General features: G+C 43.1%; 1 protein-coding gene across 1 annotated transcript in view; it reads left to right on the forward strand.

Annotated features, from left to right (window-relative positions):
* PRKAG2 (protein kinase AMP-activated non-catalytic subunit gamma 2) overlaps nt 1-22367 on the forward strand; it is a 428376-nt gene that overhangs the window by 114092 nt on the left and 291917 nt on the right. The window contains 1 exon segment of the mRNA XM_038389209.2: nt 3344-3415. Coding sequence (XP_038245137.1) covers nt 3344-3415 — 72 coding nt within the window.

Genomic DNA, 22367 nt, shown 5'->3' on the forward strand with positions numbered 1-22367 from the left:
ATATCCCACCCTTTGACTCCACACCTCAACCAAGCTTCACAATCATCATTGCAGTATTAAATGTAAGTGTACAGTATTAAATTGTTTAAAACTTATTGTGTGTGTGTGTGTGTGTGCGTAATGAAAATTTTTTTCCCAGAACCTAACCCCCCCATTTACATTAATTCTTATGTGGAAATTGAATTAGCTTAACATTGTTTCGCTTGAAGTAGCATTTTTCAGGAACATAACTGCAACTTTAAGCGAGGATTTACTGTCCTAAAAATACTCATGACTAAAACGTAGCTTTAATCATTGCACCCCAAAAGGAGCTTCAAAGACTTGGATAAGTACAGGATGGACAATTGCATGATGTGGGGCATCTTCCTATGCTATGCATGCCCATCCAGATTTACCAGTTTTGAATCCCCTTTCCCTGTGGAAGCAGAGGGGACAATGTGTCCCACTGACATGAGTGGGAGCCCGGCACACGGAATAAATGTACAATGAGCTACCAAGTGTGTTCTTTAGTTCATATTAAGGGTCACATGCTAGCGAAGTTCCATGAAAATTTGAATTAATATTTTGTGTAGAGTTGCTGCATGCATACATGACTTTCCACTACAGCGTGGTACAGGTAATTTATTAAATAGTTGGAACTGAAACATCACTATCTCATTGAACAAATAGATAACATTGAAGGGATTTCATTTTATTACACATTTGCTGTTTGGGTTGCATTTCATTACACAAATATTGAATATGTAAAGAAATGCAACCCTAATTGGGGTTTGAATACAGAATCCTCTAAATGCAATGCAGGCACTTTGTCCACTAGGCTACAATAATCATCCTATAGGGAAAACGGGCAGTTCTGCTGTTAAAGCAGCCAGAGGAACCGGGGTGGGGAGAATTTTGAGATGGAGAGATTGAGGCCAAAATGTCCAGACTTGTTGTTAGTTATATAACTGGAATATTATAAAGGCACAGTCCTCAAGTGTGTCTGAAGTTTGTTTGTGCTTAAAAAATCATGTTTTGCATTTAGGATGATTATGCAATCTGGGATGAGATCAATTTTTGCTCTGCCATCTGCTCATTTTGCCACACACTTTCATTGAAAAAAAACTAAAACAAAAAACCCTAACTCCCCTCCCCAAAAAACACCACCTCCAAAAACAAAAAAGAAAGAAAAAAGTTAATATTTAATGAAAAACTGTTCAATCACAAGTTAAGTTTTTATGAACTGTGCAAAAAAAAAAAAAAGATAATGCTCTTGGATGAGTTACAAATGTAAGTGTTGCTGTTAAAGAGGGATTGAATAGAGGTTCTCTGATGACGCTTCCAAAAAGGGTGCCAATTTTGGTGGTGGCTCTTGAGATTTAGACACTTCTCCATAAGGAACCAGATGGACACCCACCAAACAGCCATTAGCTGATAACTTTTAGCCACTACTAAAATGGCCTGCTTTTGAACTGACACCGAGAGAGCAGAGGGGTGTGTGTATGTTCTACATCAGGAAAAATATTTGTTCAGCCCCAAATATTTGTTCGGATCCAAAGCTCAAACTGCAGTTAGGTATCTCATTACAGAACTTCTGTTCACAAACTGAGAGGTATAGTGTGAGTTGCGCATTACCCACTTCTCTGATCAGATGGATGGTAAATTTGAGCCTTACAGAAAACATTTAATTATTAATTTAAAAAAAACTGCATTAGTCTAAATGCTGAGACTGGAAAGTGATCTAAATAGAACAGGCAGCGGGAGGTGGAATATAATTGCAGTTTGTTTTCATTAATTAAGAATGACCGTGTATACTTGTCTCATGGTTCCACTTCACTTGATCAATCGTGTGCTCCTCTCTAATTTGTGAAAGTACATAGGTTATTTTCCCAACACCACACTGTCAGTCTTTTCTCTCTCCTATACATATGTTACATATTTTCAGATTATCTATATTTTCTCTTGTTAATTGCTTTAAATAGTACATAAAATAATAATGATGGCACTGCTAGAGGCAAGATATTTGTGTTGGTGAGCAAGCGTGTATATCCCAAATATCATCTTCTATGAATTTTGGTGGAATCTCAACACCTAACTCCATTAGTCTCATTTGAGAGTCAGAGCATAAGGCCCTAGGTTCTGAGTCTCAGGGGATGAGACCCTAGGCCCCAGCTAAGAATCATAGAATCATAGAATCATAGAATATCAGGGTTGGAAGGGACCCCAGAAGGTCATCTAGTCCAACCCCCTGCTCAAAGCAGGACCAAGTCCCAGTTAAATCATCCTAGCCAGGGCTTTGTCAAGCCTGACCTTAAAAACCTCTAAGGAAGGAGATTCTACCACCTCCCTAGGTAACGCATTCCAGTGTTTCACCACCCTCTTAGTGAAAAAGTTTTTCCTAATATCCAATCTAAACCTCCCCCATTGCAACTTGAGACCATTACTCCTCGTTCTGTCATCTGCTACCATTGAGAACAGTCTAGAGCCATCCTCTTTGAAACCCCCTTTCAGGTAGTTGAAAGCAGCTATCAAATCCCCCCTCATTCTTCTCTTCTGCAGACTAAACAATCCCAGCTCCCTCAGCCTCTCCTCGTAAGTCATGTGCTCTAGACCCCTAATCATTTTTGTTGCCCTTCGCTGTACTCTTTCCAATTTATCCACATCCTTCTTGTAGTGTGGGGCCCAAAACTGGACACAGTACTCCAGATGAGGCCTCACCAGTGTCGAATAGAGGGGAACGATCACGTCCCTCGATCTGTTCGCTATGCCCCTACTTATACATCCCAAAATGCCATTGGCCTTCTTGGCAACAAGGGCACACTGCTGACTCATATCCAGCTTCTCGTCCACTGTCACCCCTAGGTCCTTTTCCGCAGAACTGCTGCCGAGCCATTCGGTCCCTAGTCTGTAGCGGTGCATTGGATTCTTCCATCCTAAGTGCAGGACCCTGCACTTATCCTTATTGAACCTCATTAGATTTCTTTTGGCCCAATCTTCCAATTTGTCTAGGTCCTTCTGTATCCTATCCCTCCCCTCCAGCGTATCTACCACTCCTCCCAGTTTAGTATCATCCGCAAATTTGCTGAGAGTGCAATCCACACCATCCTCCAGATCATTTATGAAGATAAGCATTCCTTACTCCCACCTGATTCAAGCAAATCTCCCATGGGCTTCAGAGGCAGGGAGTGCTGAAGAGGGCCCTCATTTTGCAGCCGTTATCAAAGCTTACCTGTAAAGTAGTACGTGGTATGCCAGTGGATGCTTCAGGAATAAAACTGTGGACTAGAACAATAGGAATATCTAAAGCAAAGCAGGAGAAAAGTATTAATTTAAGGCATTAAATTTCCTTTTTCTTCCCTTCTAGGATCTTAGCTCATTTGCCATGCCATTCCTGGATGGAGATGTGGAGAGCTCAGACAAAAGTGCTTCTCGAAAGGTAGGATGTTTCAAAGCTTTCATCCTCCTTATAATTTCATAGTGCTTGTGGTAGTATAAACACGTTTTATTTTACTTAGGTTTGCAGAGGCTGGGAGTCTTGGGCCCAGATTTTTCCTTGCTGCAAGTCCCCAGCATCCATGGAATTAGACCAGGGATAAATGTAGCTACTGCTGGGTTGCCCTGCATCACTGTTGTACTAATGTGATGCTTCCTTTGAAGAAAGAAACATAGTCCCTACTACAGCACTGTTGCTATAAATGCTGCAAATTAAATTTAACTTAATGCAGTAACACTCCTCACTGAATTATAACAGTTGTCCCTAGGAATATGGTTAGCTACTGTGTGATTCACTAAGAGGCGTTGCTGTATAGTGTTGTATAGTTAACAAACAGATGTCTATGGGCATCAGTCTAGTCCCTATGATCAGCTCCCTGACCTCTGGCCAATGAGTCCTTTTAACTCTTTATGGTCTTTTTGATCTGTTTATTACAAGTATTGGCAAAAAAGCTGTTAAATTTAACTGGAGCCAAGGAAGTAGGAGCTTCCTGCTTAATAGCTCAGGCATTCTCCCTTAATCCCCTTGGAGGTATCTTACCGGAATCCATTCCCTTGCCTTCCTGCTTGATTTTCCAGAAGCCTGCTGTTAAACTAAATCAAACATATTAATTTGGCAAACATAGCTTGCCAACAGTCAGACAAATACATAGAAAGACAGTATTCAAAACTTGTTATAGAGCAGCTCCATGTCCTTCACATTGTTACCGGTTGTGATGGGGTCTCCTGGCTCCCAAAGTCCTGGCCTCATAGCTCCAGTAGAGTTTGGAAGATGCTGTCACTCGTTCTGATCTCATTCCAACATGGCTATTCTTGGAGTGCAGTAGTTCTGGGGTGTGTGTGTGTGTGTGTGTGTGTGTGTGTGTGTGTGTGAGTGTGGCCAGGCTGTCTAGTCTGGAGAATGAAGAGTAGACCTCCCCGAAAAAGTGCCAATTCAGCCTATAGCTGCAAAACGGCCTATTCTGACTCAGAGTAACACTTATGCAAAGAATATTAACTCTATGGTTAAATGAGACTTCTTACAGTCTATCAAAGTGTCTGTATTTTGTGGCTCAAGGCAGGGGAAATGACAAATATTGCCCTAGTGAAGTTAATATTTATCCAGAAGTGACACTTAAATAAATTGGCTTTTGTCAGCACTTTTTTCTCTATTATTTTGCACCTCAGAGTAAAGGATAATCACGTTAGAAGCTGGTCCAATCCATCAGTAGTTCAGCATCCTAATGTCAGTGGCCTTGTTCTTTTCTGTGTTCGAGCTTCTAAGACTGTGATGCAGGAGTCAGAGATGGATGGAAGGGAACTCGTGTAGATGCTGGATGGGGAAAAAATGTACAAAGTCACTGAAAGATGTATATATTTGGTGGATCATGAACTGAAGAGTGTGATATCTTTGCACTGAATTTTTATGATGGTGAAAGGCAGTAATTTCTGGCTAAAAACTGCTTTCTCCACCTACAGTCTTCTATTTTCTCTTGATGATGGGAAAACTATATGAGGGTCAATTCATTTAAAAAAAAAAAAAAGAGCACCTGATTTTCTGTTGTGGTCTTACTCATTCCCAAGGCTGTGTGGTGCCTCTTTGAAGTCCTCCTTTGACATTTTGGAGATGCCTGAATTTTTCCTACGAGTTTTATGATGTCATTCTGACCAGTGACTTTCTTGGGAAGAGCTGAAACAATGTTTCCCAGCAACCACCTCTTCTTTCTGTAGCTCCAGTAAAGATATTTTTTAAACACTTGGGCCCAGCTCTGCTCTGCAGTCACTCAGCCTGCAGAACTGCCATTGACTTCAAATTCTATGCATGGAACAGCTATAGGATTGGGCTGTAGGATTCATACCATTGAAGAGGTATGACGTTTCTTTTGTAAACTGGCTAATTTTTTGATTGAAGTCTAGAATCTTCAGTGCTTCCTAATGTTCGACCTCAAGCTGTGTTCAGCTTGTGCTCCAAAATGGAATGAGATCAGCTGACTATGCCCAATGTCCGACAGGAAATAAACCCAGGTTTCAGAGTAGCAGCCGTGTTAGTCTGTATTCGCAAAAAGAAAAGGAGTACGTGTGGCACCTTAGAGACTAACAAATTTATTAGAGCATAAGCTTTCGTGAGCTACAGCTCACTTCATCGGATGCATTTGGTGGAAAAAGCAGAGGAGAGATTTATATACACACACACACAGAGAACATGAAACAATGGGTTTATCATACACACTGTAAGGAGAGTGATCACTTAAGATGAGCCATCACCAGCAGCAGGGGGGGGAAGGAGGAAAACCTTTCATGGTGACAAGCAGGTAGGCTAATTCCAGCAGTTAACAAGAATATCAGAGGAACAGTGGGGGGTGGGGTGGGAGGGAGAAATACCATGGGGAAATAGTTTTACTTTGTGTAATGACTCATCCATCCCCAGTCTCTATTCAAGCCTAAGTTAATTGTATCCAGTTTGCAAATTAATTCCAATTCAGCAGTCTCTCGTTGGAGTCTGTTTTTGAAGCTTTTTTGTTGAAGTATAGCCACTCTTAGGTCTGTGATCGAGTGACCAGAGAGATTGAAGTGTTCTCCAACTGGTTTTTGAATGTTATAATTCTTGACGTCTGATTTGTGTCCATTCATTCTTTTACGTAGAGACTGTCCAGTTTGGCCAATGTACATGGCAGAGGGGCATTGCTGGCACATGATGGCATATATCACATTGGTAGATGCGCAGGTGAACGAGCCTCTGATGGTGTGGCTGATGTGATTAGGCCCTATGATGGTATCCCCTGAATAGATATGTGGACAGAGTTGGCAACGGGCTTTGTTGCAAGGATAGGTTCCTGGGTTAGTGGTTCTGTTGTGTGGTGTGTGGTTGCTGGTGAGTATTTGCTTCAGATTGGGGGGCTGTCTGTAAGCAAGGACTGGTCTGTCTCCCAAGATCTGAGAGAGCGATGGCTCGTCCTTCAGGATAGGTTGTAGATCCTTGATGATGCGTTGGAGGGGTTTTAGTTGGGGGCTGAAGGTGATGGCTAGTGGCGTTCTGTTGTTTTCTTTGTTGGGCCTGTCCTGTAGTAGGTGACTTCTGGGTACTCTTCTGGCTCTGTCAATCTGTTTCTTCACTTCAGCAGGTGGGTACTGTAGTTGTAGGAATGCATGATAGAGATCTTGTAGGTGTTTGTCTCTGTCTGAGGGGTTGGAGCAAATGCGGTTATATCGTAGCGCTTGGCTGTAGACAATGGATCGAGTGGTATGATCTGGATGAAAGCTAGAGGCATGTAGGTAGGAATATCGGTCAGTAGGTTTCCGATATAGGGTGGTGTTTATGTGACCATCGCTTATTAGCACCGTAGTGTCCAGGAAGTGGATCTCTTGTGTGGACTGGTCCAGGCTGAGGTTGATGGTGGGATGGAAATTGTTGAAATCATGGTGGAATGCCTCAAGAGCTTCTTTTCCATGGGTCCAGATGATGAAGATGTCATCAATGTAGCGCAAGTAGAGTAGGGGCATTAGGGAACGAGAGCTGAGGAAGCGTTGTTCTAAGTCAGCCATAAAAATGTTGGCATACTGTGGGGCCATGCGGGTACCCATCGCAGTGCCGCTGATTTGAAGGTATACATTGTCACCAAATGTGAAATAGTTATGGGTCAGGACAAAGTCACAAAGTTCTGCCACCAGGTTAGCCGTGACAGTATCGGGGATACTGTTCCTGACGGCTTGTAGTCCATCTTTGTGTGGAATGTTGGTGTAGAGGGCTTCTACATCCATAGTGGCTAGGATGGTGTTTTTAGGAAGATCACCAATGGACTGTAGTTTCCTCAGGAAATCGGTGGTGTCTCGAAGATAGCTGGGAGTGCTGGTAACGAAGGGCCTGAGGAGGGAGTCTACATAGCCAGACAATCCTGCTGTCAGGGTGCCAATGCCTGAGATGATGGGGCGTCCAGGATTTCCAGGTTTATGGATCTTGGGTAGCAGATAGAATACCCCAGGTCCTGGCTCCAGGGGTGTGTCTGTGCGGATTTGTTCTTGTGCTTTTTCAGGGAGTTTCTTGAGCAAATGCTGTAGTTTCTTTTGGTAACTCTCAGTGGGATCAGAGGGTAATGGCTTGTAGAAAGTGGTGTTGGAGAGCTGCCTAGTAGCCTCTTGTTCATACTCTGACCTATTCATGATGACGACAGCACCTCCTTTGTCAGCCTTTTTGATTATGATGTCAGAGTTGTTTCTGAGGCTGTGGATGGCACTGTGTTCTGCATGGCTGAGGTTATGGGGTAAGCGATGCTGCTTTTCCACAATTTCAGCTCGTGCACGTCGGCGGAAGCAGTCTATGTAGAAATCCAGGCTGCTGTTTCGACCTTCAGGAGGAGTCCACCTAGAATCCTTCTTTTTGTAGTGTTGGCAGGAAGGTCTCTGTGGGTTAATATGTTGGTCAGAGGTGTGTTGGAAATATTCCTTGAGGCATTGGCACCCTGACAGCAGGATTGTCTGGCTATGTAGACTCCCTCCTCAGGCCCTTCGTTACCAGCACTCCCAGCTATCTTCGAGACACCACCGATTTCCTGAGGAAACTACAGTCCATTGGTGATCTTCCTAAAAACACCATCCTAGCCACTATGGATGTAGAAGCCCTCTACACCAACATTCCACACAAAGATGGACTACAAGCCGTCAGGAACAGTATCCCCGATACTGTCACGGCTAACCTGGTGGCAGAACTTTGTGACTTTGTCCTGACCCATAACTATTTCACATTTGGTGACAATGTATACCTTCAAATCAGCGGCACTGCGATGGGTACCCGCATGGCCCCACAGTATGCCAACATTTTTATGGCTGACTTAGAACAACGCTTCCTCAGCTCTCGTTCCCTAATGCCCCTACTCTACTTGCGCTACATTGATGACATCTTCATCATCTGGACCCATGGAAAAGAAGCTCTTGAGGCATTCCACCATGATTTCAACAATTTCCATCCCACCATCAACCTCAGCCTGGACCAGTCCACACAAGAGATCCACTTCCTGGACACTACGGTGCTAATAAGCGATGGTCACATAAACACCACCCTATATCGGAAACCTACTGACCGATATTCCTACCTACATGCCTCTAGCTTTCATCCAGATCATACCACTCGATCCATTGTCTACAGCCAAGCGCTACGATATAACCGCATTTGCTCCAACCCCTCAGACAGAGACAAACACCTACAAGATCTCTATCATGCATTCCTACAACTACAGTACCCACCTGCTGAAGTGAAGAAACAGATTGACAGAGCCAGAAGAGTACCCAGAAGTCACCTACTACAGGACAGGCCCAACAAAGAAAACAACAGAACGCCACTAGCCATCACCTTCAGCCCCCAACTAAAACCCCTCCAACGCATCATCAAGGATCTACAACCTATCCTGAAGGACGAGCCATCGCTCTCTCAGATCTTGGGAGACAGACCAGTCCTTGCTTACAGACAGCCCCCCAATCTGAAGCAAATACTCACCAGCAACCACACACCACACAACAGAACCACTAACCCAGGAACCTATCCTTGCAACAAAGCCCGTTGCCAACTCTGTCCACATATCTATTCAGGGGATACCATCATAGGGCCTAATCACATCAGCCACACCATCAGAGGCTCGTTCACCTGCGCATCTACCAATGTGATATATGCCATCATGTGCCAGCAATGCCCCTCTGCCATGTACATTGGCCAAACTGGACAGTCTCTACGTAAAAGAATGAATGGACACAAATCAGACGTCAAGAATTATAACATTCAAAAACCAGTTGGAGAACACTTCAATCTCTCTGGTCACTCGATCACAGACCTAAGAGTGGCTATACTTCAACAAAAAAGCTTCAAAAACAGACTCCAACGAGAGACTGCTGAATTGGAATTAATTTGCAAACTGGATACAATTAACTTAGGCTTGAATAGAGACTGGGGATGGATGAGTCATTACACAAAGTAAAACTATTTCCCCATGGTATTTCTCCCTCCCACCCCACCCCCACTGTTCCTCTGATATTCTTGTTAACTGCTGGAATTAGCCTACCTGCTTGTCACCATGAAAGGTTTTCCTCCTTCCCCCCCCTGCTGCTGGTGATGGCTCATCTTAAGTGATCACTCTCCTTACAGTGTGTATGATAAACCCATTGTTTCATGTTCTCTGTGTGTGTGTGTATATAAATCTCTCCTCTGCTTTTTCCACCAAATGCATCCGATGAAGTGAGCTGTAGCTCACGAAAGCTTATGCTCTAATAAATTTGTTAGTCTCTAAGGTGCCACACGTACTCCTTTTCTTTTTAGGAAATAAACCATATGTTAAAATCCATTACATGCATCTCATCCTACCTGTTATCATGCACTTCATGAGCATGAAGGATGAGGTTTCTCCCATAACTGAATTAGTCCTAGCATCAGTCAGTAGTATGTTATATAATTCTAAATAAAAATGTAAGTCAACCTTTGCTGAAGATAAGCAAACAAACAATTCAAATTAGTATTTACTTCAGGTAAAGTGGTTCTCCCTTCTCCAAGGTTGAAGTCACAGTCTGACCCATCTAACGTGCACCCATGCAAAAAGAAGTGACTGCTTCTTATATAGGGTCTGCATTTCCCATGTCCCAGTCATTTTGGAGACCTGCAGTAAATCAGAGATGTCTATCTTTTCATACTTAAATCTCTTCACTGTCTAGGTTATAGAGTGAGGTAAAGGCGAGTAGTCCACAAGATCTCACTATCATCTGCTTTTAAAATTTATCATTAAATTTGACTGTTCTTTCTTGGGAAAGGGTGCAAAGGCACTTTTAGAAAATGTATTTATAAGTGTTTCCTGTGGTGCTCATCACTATAATATCTGAGCAGCTCACAATCATTAATGAATTTATCGTCCTAACATCCCTTTCAGGCAGGGAAGTAGTATCCTTATTGTACAAATAGTGGACTGAAGGACTGAAGATGCTTTGCCCAAGATCACACAAGAAGTCTATGGCAGAGCTAGGAATAGAATGTAGATATACTGAGTCCCTTCAAGTGCCTTAATTGCTTAAATTTAAGAATAATAATAAGCTATAACCATCCTTCTTCTCCTCACTGTCTGGTGCCGTGTGAACAAGGAGTTAATCTCAGCTCAGCTTTCTCCTTCACTGTTCAGGGCAGGGACTATAGTTTGACTGCTTGGAGACCCTTTTCATGTAAGCTTCTGGTGTGACATGGTACCAAAGCAGCACTTGTTGATTGGGTGAATGTTCTCCCTCATCTATAGATGAGGGAAGTACATCAGTATTCATGCTGTTAGACCCTTATGGAGAACTTGGTACTGTTGATCTCCAAATGCATCATTTCAGGGAACTCCTGGACAGGTGTAAGTCCTCCTTTCTGATGGAACTCAGAGTATCATTAAGACAATTAGTTCCCCCCACCTCCAGAGATCTTACCTATGGAGTCCCACAAAGCTCAGTCCTGATGTATTCAACATCTATATGAAATAGCTGGTGAGACTGAGAGACAACATGGACTGAAGCCTCAGCAGTATACTCTGATATATAGAATTGTAGGACTGGAAGGGACCTTGAGAGGTCATCTAGTCCAGTCGCCTGCCCCTAGATCATGCCTGACTGGTGTTTGTCTAACCTGCTCTTAAAAATCTCCAATGATGGAGAATCCAGAATCTCCCTAGACAACTTATTCCAGTGCTTAACTATCCTGACAGGAAATTTTTCCTGATGTCCAACCTATACTGGCTTTGCTGCAATTTAAGCCCGTTGCTTCTTGTCCTATCCTCGGAGATTAACAAGAACAATTTACCTCCCTTCTCCTAATAACAAGCTTTTATGTACTTGAAAACAGTTATCAGTCTTCTCTTCTCCAGTTTTTTCAATCTTCCCTCATAGGTCATGTTTGATAAACCTTTAATCATTTTTCTTGCTCTTCTTTGGACTTTCTCCAATTGTCCACATGTTTCCTGAAATGTGGCACCCAGAACTGGACATAATAGTCCAGTTGAGGCCTAATGAGCATGGAGTAGAGTGGAAAAATTACTACTTGTGCCTTCCTTACAACACTGCTGCTAATACATCTCAGAATAATTATTGTTTTTTAAAACAGTGTTACACTGTTCACTTATATTTAGCTTGTTGATCCAATATGACCCCCAGATCCCTTTCTGCAGTACTCCTTCCTAGGCAGTCATTTCCCATTTTGCATGTGTGCAATTGATTGTTCCTTCGTAAGTGGAATACTTTTCTTTTGTCCTTATTGATTTCATCCTATTTACTTCAGACCATTTCTCTGGTTTGTTCAGATCATTTTGAATTTTAATCCTGTCCTTCAAAGCACTTGCATCCCCTCCCAGCTTGGTATCGTCTGCAAACTTTGTAAGTGTACTCTCTGTGCCATTATTTAAATCATTGATTAAGATATTGGACAGAACCAGACCCAGAACTGATGCCTGCAAGACCCCACTTGATATGCCCTTCCAGTTGACTGTGAATCACTGATTACAACATTAAGCGAGGAGTTACTGTAGTCATGTTCCTGAAAAATGCTACTTTAAGCGAAACGAGGTTAAGCGAATCCAATTTCCCCATAAGAATTCATGTAAATGTGTGCGGGCAGGTTAGTGTGCAGGCAGGTTCCAGGGAAATTTTTTTCACGAGACAAAAGTCATTATATACGCACCCATGCGCACGCGCGCGCACACACACACAGAGTATAAGTTTTAAACAAACAATTTAATACTGTACACAGCAATGATGATTGTGAAGCTTGGTTGAGGTGGTGGAGTCAAAGGGTGGGATATTTCCCAGGGAATGCTTTGCTGCTAAATGATGAACTAGCACTCTGCTGAGCCCTCAAGGGTTAACAAGTTGTTGTTGTAGCCTCACGCTCTACAAGGCAGCACAAGTGGAGGGAGGAGACACAATAGATGCGTGGCTTTTGCTGCAGACATTCCCTGTGGAAACTGAACATGATGATGAACCAATGCTATCCCACGGGAGCACACCAGTCCCTCCACTTTCCAAAGTGCTGGGGGGGGGCGGTGCATGTGTGTGTAAGACAGAGCCACACTGTGTGTGTGTGTGTGTGTGTGTGTGTGTGTGTGTAAAAGAGAGAAGCACTTTGCCTCTCTAAGTACGCTGACCCACTCTAAGTACACTGCCTTTTTAAGTAGATCAGAAAGTTGAGACACCAATTGCTGCCCACAAACTTCCTCCATCCTGAGCTCTGTCTCCTGTCATGTCCCTTCCCTGATCTGTGGAGATGGGATACAGGAGTGGGGGTAGAGGGACACCCTGACATCAACACCCCTCTTTCCCCCCCATCCCCTGCACAGCAAGCTGGAGGCTCCCGGGAGCAGCTCCAAGGCAGAGGGCAAGAGCAGCCCATGGCAGTGGGGGGAGGGACACCTGAATGCCTGGCAATTGATAGCCTGCTGGGTGACTGCCACGCAGGGAATTTAGGGGGGCTGCCGGCCCACTCTGGTTCCAAGCCCCCACCAGCTCATTCCAACGGGCTGCTCTTTCTGGAAGCAGTGGACAAAGCAGGTGAAACAATGTTATAAGGGAGCATTGTGCAACTTTAAATGAGCACGTTCTCTAATAGATCAGTGACATAACAACGTTAACCGGGATGACATTATGTGAGGAGTTACTGTACTCTCTGGGAATGGTTTTTCAACCAGTTATGCACTTACCATATAGTAGCTTCATCTAGGTTGTATTTCCTTAGTTTATGAGAACATCACTTGAGACAGTATCAGAAGCCTTACTGAAGTCAAGATATATCACCTCTACTGCTTCCCCGCTGTCCACAAAGCTTGTTACCCTGTCAAACAATGCTATTAGGTTGGTTTGACATGATTCGTTGTTGACAAATCCATGCTGACTGTTACTTATTACCTTATTATCTTTTAGGTGTTTGCAAATTATTTCCTCCATTATCTTTTCGGGTACTGAAGTTTAGCTGACTTTACATAAGACGTAAACACTATTGTTAGAATTGGAATTGCTCATTTATGAGCATAAACTTGACCTAGTTGGCATTCCTGAAATCTGGTGCAAAGATTCACACAATTGGAATGTGAGATAATGGTTATGGTCCATTCAGGAAGGATTGAGTGGGCAATAGGGGATGGGGAGTGACATTCTGTCCAATATAGCGTTTCTTGTTTCCACTGGCAAATTGGAAGCAAATGATCTTGAATGCATATGGATTAATATTCTGATAGATAAAGTACAAGATGGGATACCAGTTGGCATCTGCTACAGACCACCAAATCACACTAGATAACAGGATGATCGGCTTGTTAAGCCCTATCTGTAATGTGTAAGGGAGAAAAAAAATGCATTATCATGAGGGACTTCAATCTGAGCAACATATTCTCTCATGCTTCCAGTTCTAATATATCCTTATAATTTCGAAAAGCTATAGAAGACAATTCCTTAACTCACAAGGTATTGCATCCAACAAAGGGGGCTTCTATGTTAGACCTTATCTTGACAGATAAAGAGGAATTGATCACAGAACTAAAAAACAGTGGTACCTTAGGTACAAGGGATCAGAAAGACTTGATTACATTTGTTATGTGCAAACAGAATAAAGTCCAAACCAGTAAGATGTGCATTCTTGGATCATTAAAATGAATGAGAATTTGGAACGTTACTAGATGTCCAAAAAGCCACAATGAAGTAAGTAGGCCCTGCTGGTTAAAAAATAAAACAATACAAAAAACTTGGCTTAAAGGGGAAGTGAAAACAGCTTTAAACATTTAAAAAATACCTGTAAAACAAATGGAAGAAAGGGGAAGTTATAGCAATGAATAAGGCTAAGATTGTGTCAGGGTTATTTTTAGTAATAGTCACGTACAGTCACGTACACAGGTCACGAGCAAAAACAAAATTCATGGGAGCTCGTGACCTGTGTATGACTTCACTAAAAATAACCGGGGGGGCAGGGCTGGGGTGGGGGGAGGAATGACAGCTGGAGCCCCATAGGGTTGGACTTACAACCTGAGCCCCACTGCCTTTGTTGGGGGGCGGGGGTTGGGAATAGCCTTGGCTTCGGCCACAGACCCGGAAGGTGGGGGTATGCAGCCCCGACCGCAGCCGGCGGGGGGTGGGTGGGGGGCACAGCTCTGGCTCTGGCCCCAGCCGCAGCTGTGGGGGAGGGTATGGCAGACATGGGGCAGGGGTGCACAGTCCCAGCTGAAGCCACAAGGGTGGGGAGGGGCGCACAGTCTCGAGTCCAGCACCAGCTGCAGGGCAGGGGCATGCAGCCCCAACTCCAGCCGCGGCTGAAGCTGCAGGGAGGGAGTGGGATGCACAGACCTCGCTCCAGGGCAGGGGAAAAGTGGTGCACAGTCCCGGCTCTAGCCCCAGCTGTGGGGCAGGGCGCACAACTGTGGGGGGAAGGAGGGCGCACAGCCCCAGCTTCAGCCACTGACAGCTGAAACCGAAAAAGTCATGGAGGTCCAGTAAAGTCACAGAATCCATGACTGCCATGACCTCCATGACTAAATCATATCCTTAGTAATGAATATAACTCTGAAGCTAGGAACTGTAGAAAAATTAATATTGGAGGCAAAAGAGGACCCAAGAAAAAATTAATGGCCAGCAGAGTTATGGATAAGAAGAGGGGATTTACGTATATTAAGAGCAAAAAGAATCCTAACAATGCTGTTGGTCCATTACTAGATGGAAATGGTAGAACTGTCGATAATAATGCAGAAAGGGCAGAAATGTTCACTAAATATTTGTTCTATATTTAGGAAAATGATGATTAAGTACTTTCCATTCCAACTGTAACTAAGGAGGATATTAAATAGCAGTACTAAAGCTATATATTTTTAAATTGTACAGTCTGGTTAATTTGCATCCAAGAGTTTTAAAAGAGCTGACCAAGGCACTTGCTGGACCATTAATGATAATATTTGCTAAGTCTTAGAACACTGGAGCAGTTCCAGATGAGTGCAAGAAAGCTAATGTGCCAGTATTTTAAAAGGGTAACCAAGATAACCTGGGTAATTATAACCCGGTTAGCCTGACATTGATCCCAGGCAAATTATGGAATGGCTGATACTGGACTCAATTAATAAAGAATTAAAGGAGGGATTAAATTAAATTGATGCTAATCAGCATGGGCTATTGTAAAATAGATCCTGTCAAACTAACTTGATATTTTTTTATGAGATTACAAGGGTGGTTGAAAAAGCTGTGTGTGTTCAGGTAATATTCTCAGACTTCCACAAGGCATTTGACTTGGTGCCACAGAATATTTTGATTACAAAACTAGAATGTTGCAAAATTAATGTTTCACACATTGAACTGATTAAAAACTGGGTAACTGATAGGTTTCAGAATATAATTTTAAATGGGGAATCATCAGCAAGCAGGTTTGTTTCCAGTGGGGTCCCATAGGGATTGGTTCTTAGCATTATGCTATTTAGTATTTTTATTAATGACCTGGAGGAAAACATAAAATCATTGCTGATAAGGTTTACAAATGACACATAGTTTGGGGGAGTGGTAAATAATAAAGAGGACAGGTCACCCATACAGAGCGATCTGAATTGCTTAGAAAGCTGGGTATAAGCAAACAATAGGCATTTTAATATGTCCAAATGTAGGGTCATCCATCTCAGAACAAAGAATGTAGGCCATACAGTGCATGCAGTGGCTCTGAAAAGGACTTGGGTCATGGTGGATAGTCAGTTGAACATGAACTCCCAGTGCTACACTGTGGCCAAAAAGGTGAATGCTATCCTTGGATATGCAAACAGGGCAATCTGGATGAGGAATAGAGAGGTTACAATACTTCTGTATTTGGCACTGGTGCAACTGCTACTGCAATACTGTGTCCAGTGCTGGTATCCACAGTTCAAGAAAGATGTTAATAAATTGGAGAGAGTTCAGAAAGGAGCCGTGAGACTGATTGGAAAACATTCCTTATAGTGAAAGACTCAAGGAGCTCCATCTGTTCAGCTAACAAAAGAGAAGGATAAGTGATGACTTGATCACAGTCTATAAGTACCTAAATGGGGAACCGAAATTTGATAATAAAGCACAATCCAATCTAACAGACCAAAGTATAACAAGATCCAATGGGAAAGGAGTACTTGTGGCACCTTAGAGACTAACAAATTTATTAGAGCATAAGCTTTCGTGAGCTACAGCTCACTTCATCGGATGCATTTGGTGGAAAAAACAGAGGAGAGATTTATATATACACACACACACACAGAGAACAACTGTTCTCTGTGTGTGTGTGTGTATATAAATCTCTCCTCTGTTTTTTCCACCAAATGCATCCGATGAAGGCTTTCGTGAGCTACAGCTCACTTCATTGGATGCATTTGGTGGAAAAAACAGAGGAGAGATTTATATACACATACACACAGAGAACACCTTGTTCTCTGTGTGTGTGTGTATATAAATCTCTCCTCTGTTTTTTCCACCAAATGCATCCGATGAAGTGAGCTGTAGCTCACGAAAGCTTATGCTCTAATAAATTTTAGTCTCTAAGGTGCCACAAGTACTCCTTTTCTTTTTGCGAATACAGACTAACACGGCTGCTACTCTGAAAGATCAAATGGCTGGAAGTTAAAGCTAGACAAATTCAGAAATAAGATGCAAAATAGAAATTCAGAAATAAGATGCAAAATGTTAATAGTGATTGTTATACTAAGCATTGGAATAACTTATCAAGGGCTGTAGTGGATTCTCCATCACTTACAATTTTAAACATCAAGACGGAGTGTTTTGTCTAAAAAAATATTCTCTATTTCAAACAGGAATTAATTCAGGGAAGTTCTATGGCCTGTGTTATACAGGGGTCAGACTAGGTGATCACAGTGGTCTCTTCTGGCTTTAGAATCTATGAACACCATCTCCAGGAGAGGAGTAGTAAGCTGAAACTGAATGCAGGCAAGAGTGTTGTGATGCTGGTAGGAAGAGCGAAGCAGTCACACCCCTTGACAGGCTTCCTCTGGTGGTCAGATATAAGTCTGCTGTATTGGACCCAACCCTTGGATCCCAGTTTCCTTTAAGCCCAGTGGGTGTAGGCCAGGGGTCTCCAACACGTGGGCCGCATGTGGCCTGCAGAATTATTTGCTGCGGCCCACCCAGCGCCCCCCCCAGAGTTATTTCCTGCTGCTGCCAAAGCTTCCTGCCGCCGCCCCCACAGCGTGCCGTGTCCCCACTCCTTTGCCTAGCTCCAGGTGCTTCCCACCACCAAGCACTTGTTTGGCAGTGCTTAGTGCTTTCCAGGAGGGAGGGGGGAGGAGCGGGGAGCTGCATGCTCCGGGAAGGAGGCAGAGAAGAGATGGGGAAGGGGCAGGGATTTGGGGAAGGGGTTGGAATGGGGGTGGGGAAGGGGCGGGGCCTCATGGAAGGGGTGGAGTGGGGGCGGAGCCAGGGGCAAAGGCAGGGGGAGGCTTTTGTATCTTAATATGTAAAGGTGTCAGTGATGCGGCCCTTGGGCCAATGTACTAGTCCTCATTTGGCCCTTGTGGTGATTTGAGTTTAAGATCCCTGGTGTAGGCAGTATCCTGATACTGTCTTAACCTGACCTCTCTGGCACACTCCTGGGGAACAGAACTTTTCTCTTGTAGCCCCTTATTGGGATGTGGGATCCCACAGTTCAGCTGCCTTAGGCCCCAGTGCTAGTGCTGATCTCTCGAGTGTCCCTACTAGCTTAAGCAAGCCTTTCCCAGAGCACTGCCCAGGTGGGTACTCCCACCCATCCCTGCATGCAAGACTCTCCCTCAGTTTTCTTACCCCTCCAGAGAGCAGTTTGGGTCTTAGTGCCTTCAGGGAGTCCAGGGTATCCTTTCCTCCAGCTCTTTCCGGTGATGGTCTCCCATGCTATAGAATGTATCTCATTTAAAAAGAAATTTTTAACCTTTTGTCCCTTCCTGTCCTTCCCTGAGGGATCTTCCATTTTCCAACCCTCTGTGTGCTGGGCATAGAGGGCCATTAATAATTAATGTGCTTGCTACTTATTGTCTCTCCTGTCCATCTCTTATTTAACCAAGGGGATTTACTCATTTTCTCTCACCCTGTGCTGCAGTCCCCATCAAGTCAGCTGATGAAGAATGGATGAGACTCCATTTAAGGAGTGCCCCCAAGAGGTCTGTATTAATAATGGGCACTTCTTTTCCCATGAGTGCTGAATACCCAGGCCTGGTTTATGCTTAAAATTTAGATTGGCCTAGCTACGTCATCCAGGAGTGCAAAAAATTCACACCCGTGAGCTACATAGTTAAGCCAACCTAACTCCCAGTGTAGCTATGGGTTGGTCAAGAAAAGAATTTTTCCATTGACCTCACTACTGCTGCTTGAAGAGGTAGATTAACTACAGCCATAGAAAAACCTCTTCCATTATTGTAGGAAGTGGGTACAGTGGCACAGCTGCAGTGCTGTAGGTTTGCTGCACTAACACCTGTAGTGTAGCATGGCCTCAGCCTCTAAAGTACTTCCAGCCCCTGCTGGCTCTTGGAACTGAGATCAGAAACGTAACCCAAAACCTTCACATGGAAGCGCAGAGCACTCTCACTAGGCTACCAGGTCAGCCAACTTGGTCATATCCTATTTTATTTTAGGAAAGTGACATCTCTCTGATTCTGTAGGATGCTTTATCATCTCCTTGCTGTAACTCATGCAGAATCAAGGAAAGTAATAGTGCAGAGCATAACCACATGCTGCATGGGAATGCAAACCCTCCATTATCTTCTGGTCTAATCAAGCCAGCTCTTCTGATTCTATGAGCTCTTTTGTTCCACCGGAATGAGGAAATCATCCAATTAAGTTTATCAAAGAGCCTCTTATTGAGATTCACTGGAAGGGCAGGAAATAAGTACAGACTTCTAGCTAGTGTATTCTCTCTAATTACATTTATTCTCCCTATCAAGGAGAGTGGAAGGAGATTCCTTTTCTGTTAATCTGCCTTCATTTTTTTCAGCATAGAAGCATAATTAAGGTCAAATAACTCACTGAAAGAGAAGAATAACAAAACCCAAATGTTCCATAAACATCCTAGTCCCTTTGAATGGGAAGAGGGGGAGGGCAGTACAGGAGTATTTAATAGGAGCTGGGCTCAAGGCACAAATTTCAAATCAAAATGTCCCCTAAATTCAGGAGTGTTCAAAACCAGGACATTAGTTTGAGCCCATTTCTAGTCTGGGAATAAGTCAATATTTTCAAACCTGAGAGTACTGATAAGCATCTAAATCCATAATTGGAAGTTGAATCAAAGTGGACTGAATTTTCAGATTTCAGAGTAGCAGCCGTGTTAGTCTGTATTCGCAAAAAAGAAAAGGAGTACTTGTGGCACTTGAGCTGTAGCTCACGAAAGCTTATGCTCAAATAAATTTGTTAGTCTCTAAGGTGCCACAAGTACTCCTTTTCTTTTTTGTGAATTTTCAGAGGTACTGGGCACCACAAATTCCTTTGAACTCATTGTCAGATAGATGGCAGGAGTGTTTTGGGTAGATTTTGGACAAGTGGTATGTATATCCAGGAGGCCAGAGAAGGGTACTTTGCAGTCTTCAAGACTAAAGTTCAGACAAGTGCCTTAGCTTTTGGGACAGAAAGGAAGAATCAGATTTTCAGTAAGAAATGGAGGAAAGAAAGCCACAAGATTTGGATGTGAGGAAGGAATGAGAGGCAGGATTGAAGATGAAGAGGAGGATGTTGAGTAGTGTTAGCAGTGGTGGAGAATGGGGGAAATGCTATTAGTTTAGAAGAACAGATTGAACTTTGTCTTGGCTATATAAAATTGAGTGGTCAGTGAATCATCCAATCAGAAATATAGAGGCACCACGGTATGGGATTTGGCTCCAAGATCAGGTGTGGAGAAGTATGGAGTCCTCAGCATAGAGATGATAGTTTAATCTGTGTCTCTAGATGAAGTTGTCCAGGGATTGGGTTTAGATGAAGATCACGTGAGGACCAACAACAGAGCTGTGTTGGACATCTGTGGTGAAGGGATGAGTGAGGGAGGAGGGGAGCCATTGAAAGAGACACTAAAAGAGTGGTCAAAGAGGGCAGGGGGATCTAAGAGAACATTGCCCTGAAAATCTAGGGAGAATGGGGTATTGAGGAGAAGGGCGAGAGAAGTAGCTTAAAGAACAGCAGAAAGGAGGAGAATGGAGTACAGGAAGATATCATTAAAGACTTCGGTGAGAGCAGTTTCAGGGGAGTGGAAGGATGTAACCAGATTGGAGGGGATGTCTGATGAAATATGACTATATGTTTCTAGATAATCTTATAATTGTATAGTTTTTTTCATGCTGAAGGAACTCAACATACTTTACAAACTATATTAAGTAGAGAAATCACGTTGCCTGAAGTGTGGTCTTCTCTGGGATGGCACATTAAATCTGCTTGACAGTGCACTGCAACACCACCCCACAGGTGAGGATAGGAAGTGAAGAAGAATACCATATCCAGGTGAAACTAGAAGTGGGAGTTTGTTGGGCAGAAGTCTGTACCCCACCAGCCCACTGCAAGGCAGAGGTCCCGAGCTCCCCCTTCCAGTCTGGTAGATGGAGAATGGGGGAACATTGCAGGGGTTCCATGAGCCGCACTTGTAAAAGAGCCGCAGTTTGGTCACCCCTGTTCTAGGGAATCTTTAATGACCATTTTACGTCATCCAAAAAGCAAAATAGGGTCTGCATGTTATTAGTGAGCAATGTATCACACAGCCTCCTCTCTCCATCCTTTCCAATACTCGCAGCCTCAATCCAAGTTTTAGGGACCCTAAGCTTAAACCTGGATCTTAAAATCCCTGTGAATGTGCTCTTCGCCAACTCAGCAGTGCAGGAAGCTTTCTCTTCTTCAATTAGGTGTTTGGTCTTGGCATCTTTCTTTGACTTAACATACTGACTGGCTAAGACAGTCTTTCATTTTATTTCATTAGACCTCACTTGCGTCATAATTTACATTGTGTTTCCATTGTTTATTTTGATCACTTATCTCTTAATACCTGCTTATCCAGTCTGGATTGAATGACCCATTGTGTCATGTACTACTTGCATATAGACCTATCTGATGCACACTGTGCTTGTTTTCCTGAACCAACATACAATAATGTGAGAGGGTTATCACCTGAGAGAATCTGGAGAGTGACCTTTTTATTACATCAACATCATAGCCAGACAGATTTGTCAAAGGCACAAATGGGAGTTAGATTCATGCTTGACTTTGAAAGTATGCAAGAAACATAAAGAATAAGAAAAATGATCCATCTTGTCTTGTATCCTGTCTTCATCAGTAGCCATGCTTCAGAAGGAGAAATAATCTCACAAATGCATCAGACTATTCAATTCTATACCATGGGAAAAATTTCTTCCTGACTCCAGCTGGTGATGCTTTTGTGCCTTGAAGCATGAAGATTGATAGTGACTTGTGACTTATACTAGCAAGGCTAAATTGTTGCTGCTGTTCTTATTTATATAAATGACTCATCCTTTTTGGAAATCTACTAAAATATTCTAAGAAAAAGTACTATTCTTTTGCCCAAAGACAATTCACAGGCTTCTATCCCCCTGCGATGGAGTGATATGTATGTAATGAGTATGCCGTGCTGTTATGAAAGAATTCATTGCAGTAATTTCCTTTCATTTAGTAACATGCACTTAAAATGTTCTGTTCCTCCCCCTGGTGCTCAGCTACTAATTCAGCTGTTTAACATGAGTAAGAAAAATGGTGGTGATCAAAGTGAATAAAAGATACTGCTGCTTCTGCATAATATTTCCGAACAATTTTCTTTCATATCTGACTAATATTTAAACAGGATACACTGATAAGCTACTTAAGAAATGTCTAAACTTTGATATTTTTTTGCCCCCAAATTTCTGTAGATGCATTAGCACAGGAAGGTCCTGTACTATAAACTAACACTTAAAACTGTATCTTTTATCATT

This window comes from Dermochelys coriacea, chromosome 2 (assembly GCF_009764565.3).
Source record: "Dermochelys coriacea isolate rDerCor1 chromosome 2, rDerCor1.pri.v4, whole genome shotgun sequence".
In the NCBI taxonomy this organism is placed as follows: domain Eukaryota; kingdom Metazoa; phylum Chordata; order Testudines; family Dermochelyidae; genus Dermochelys; species Dermochelys coriacea.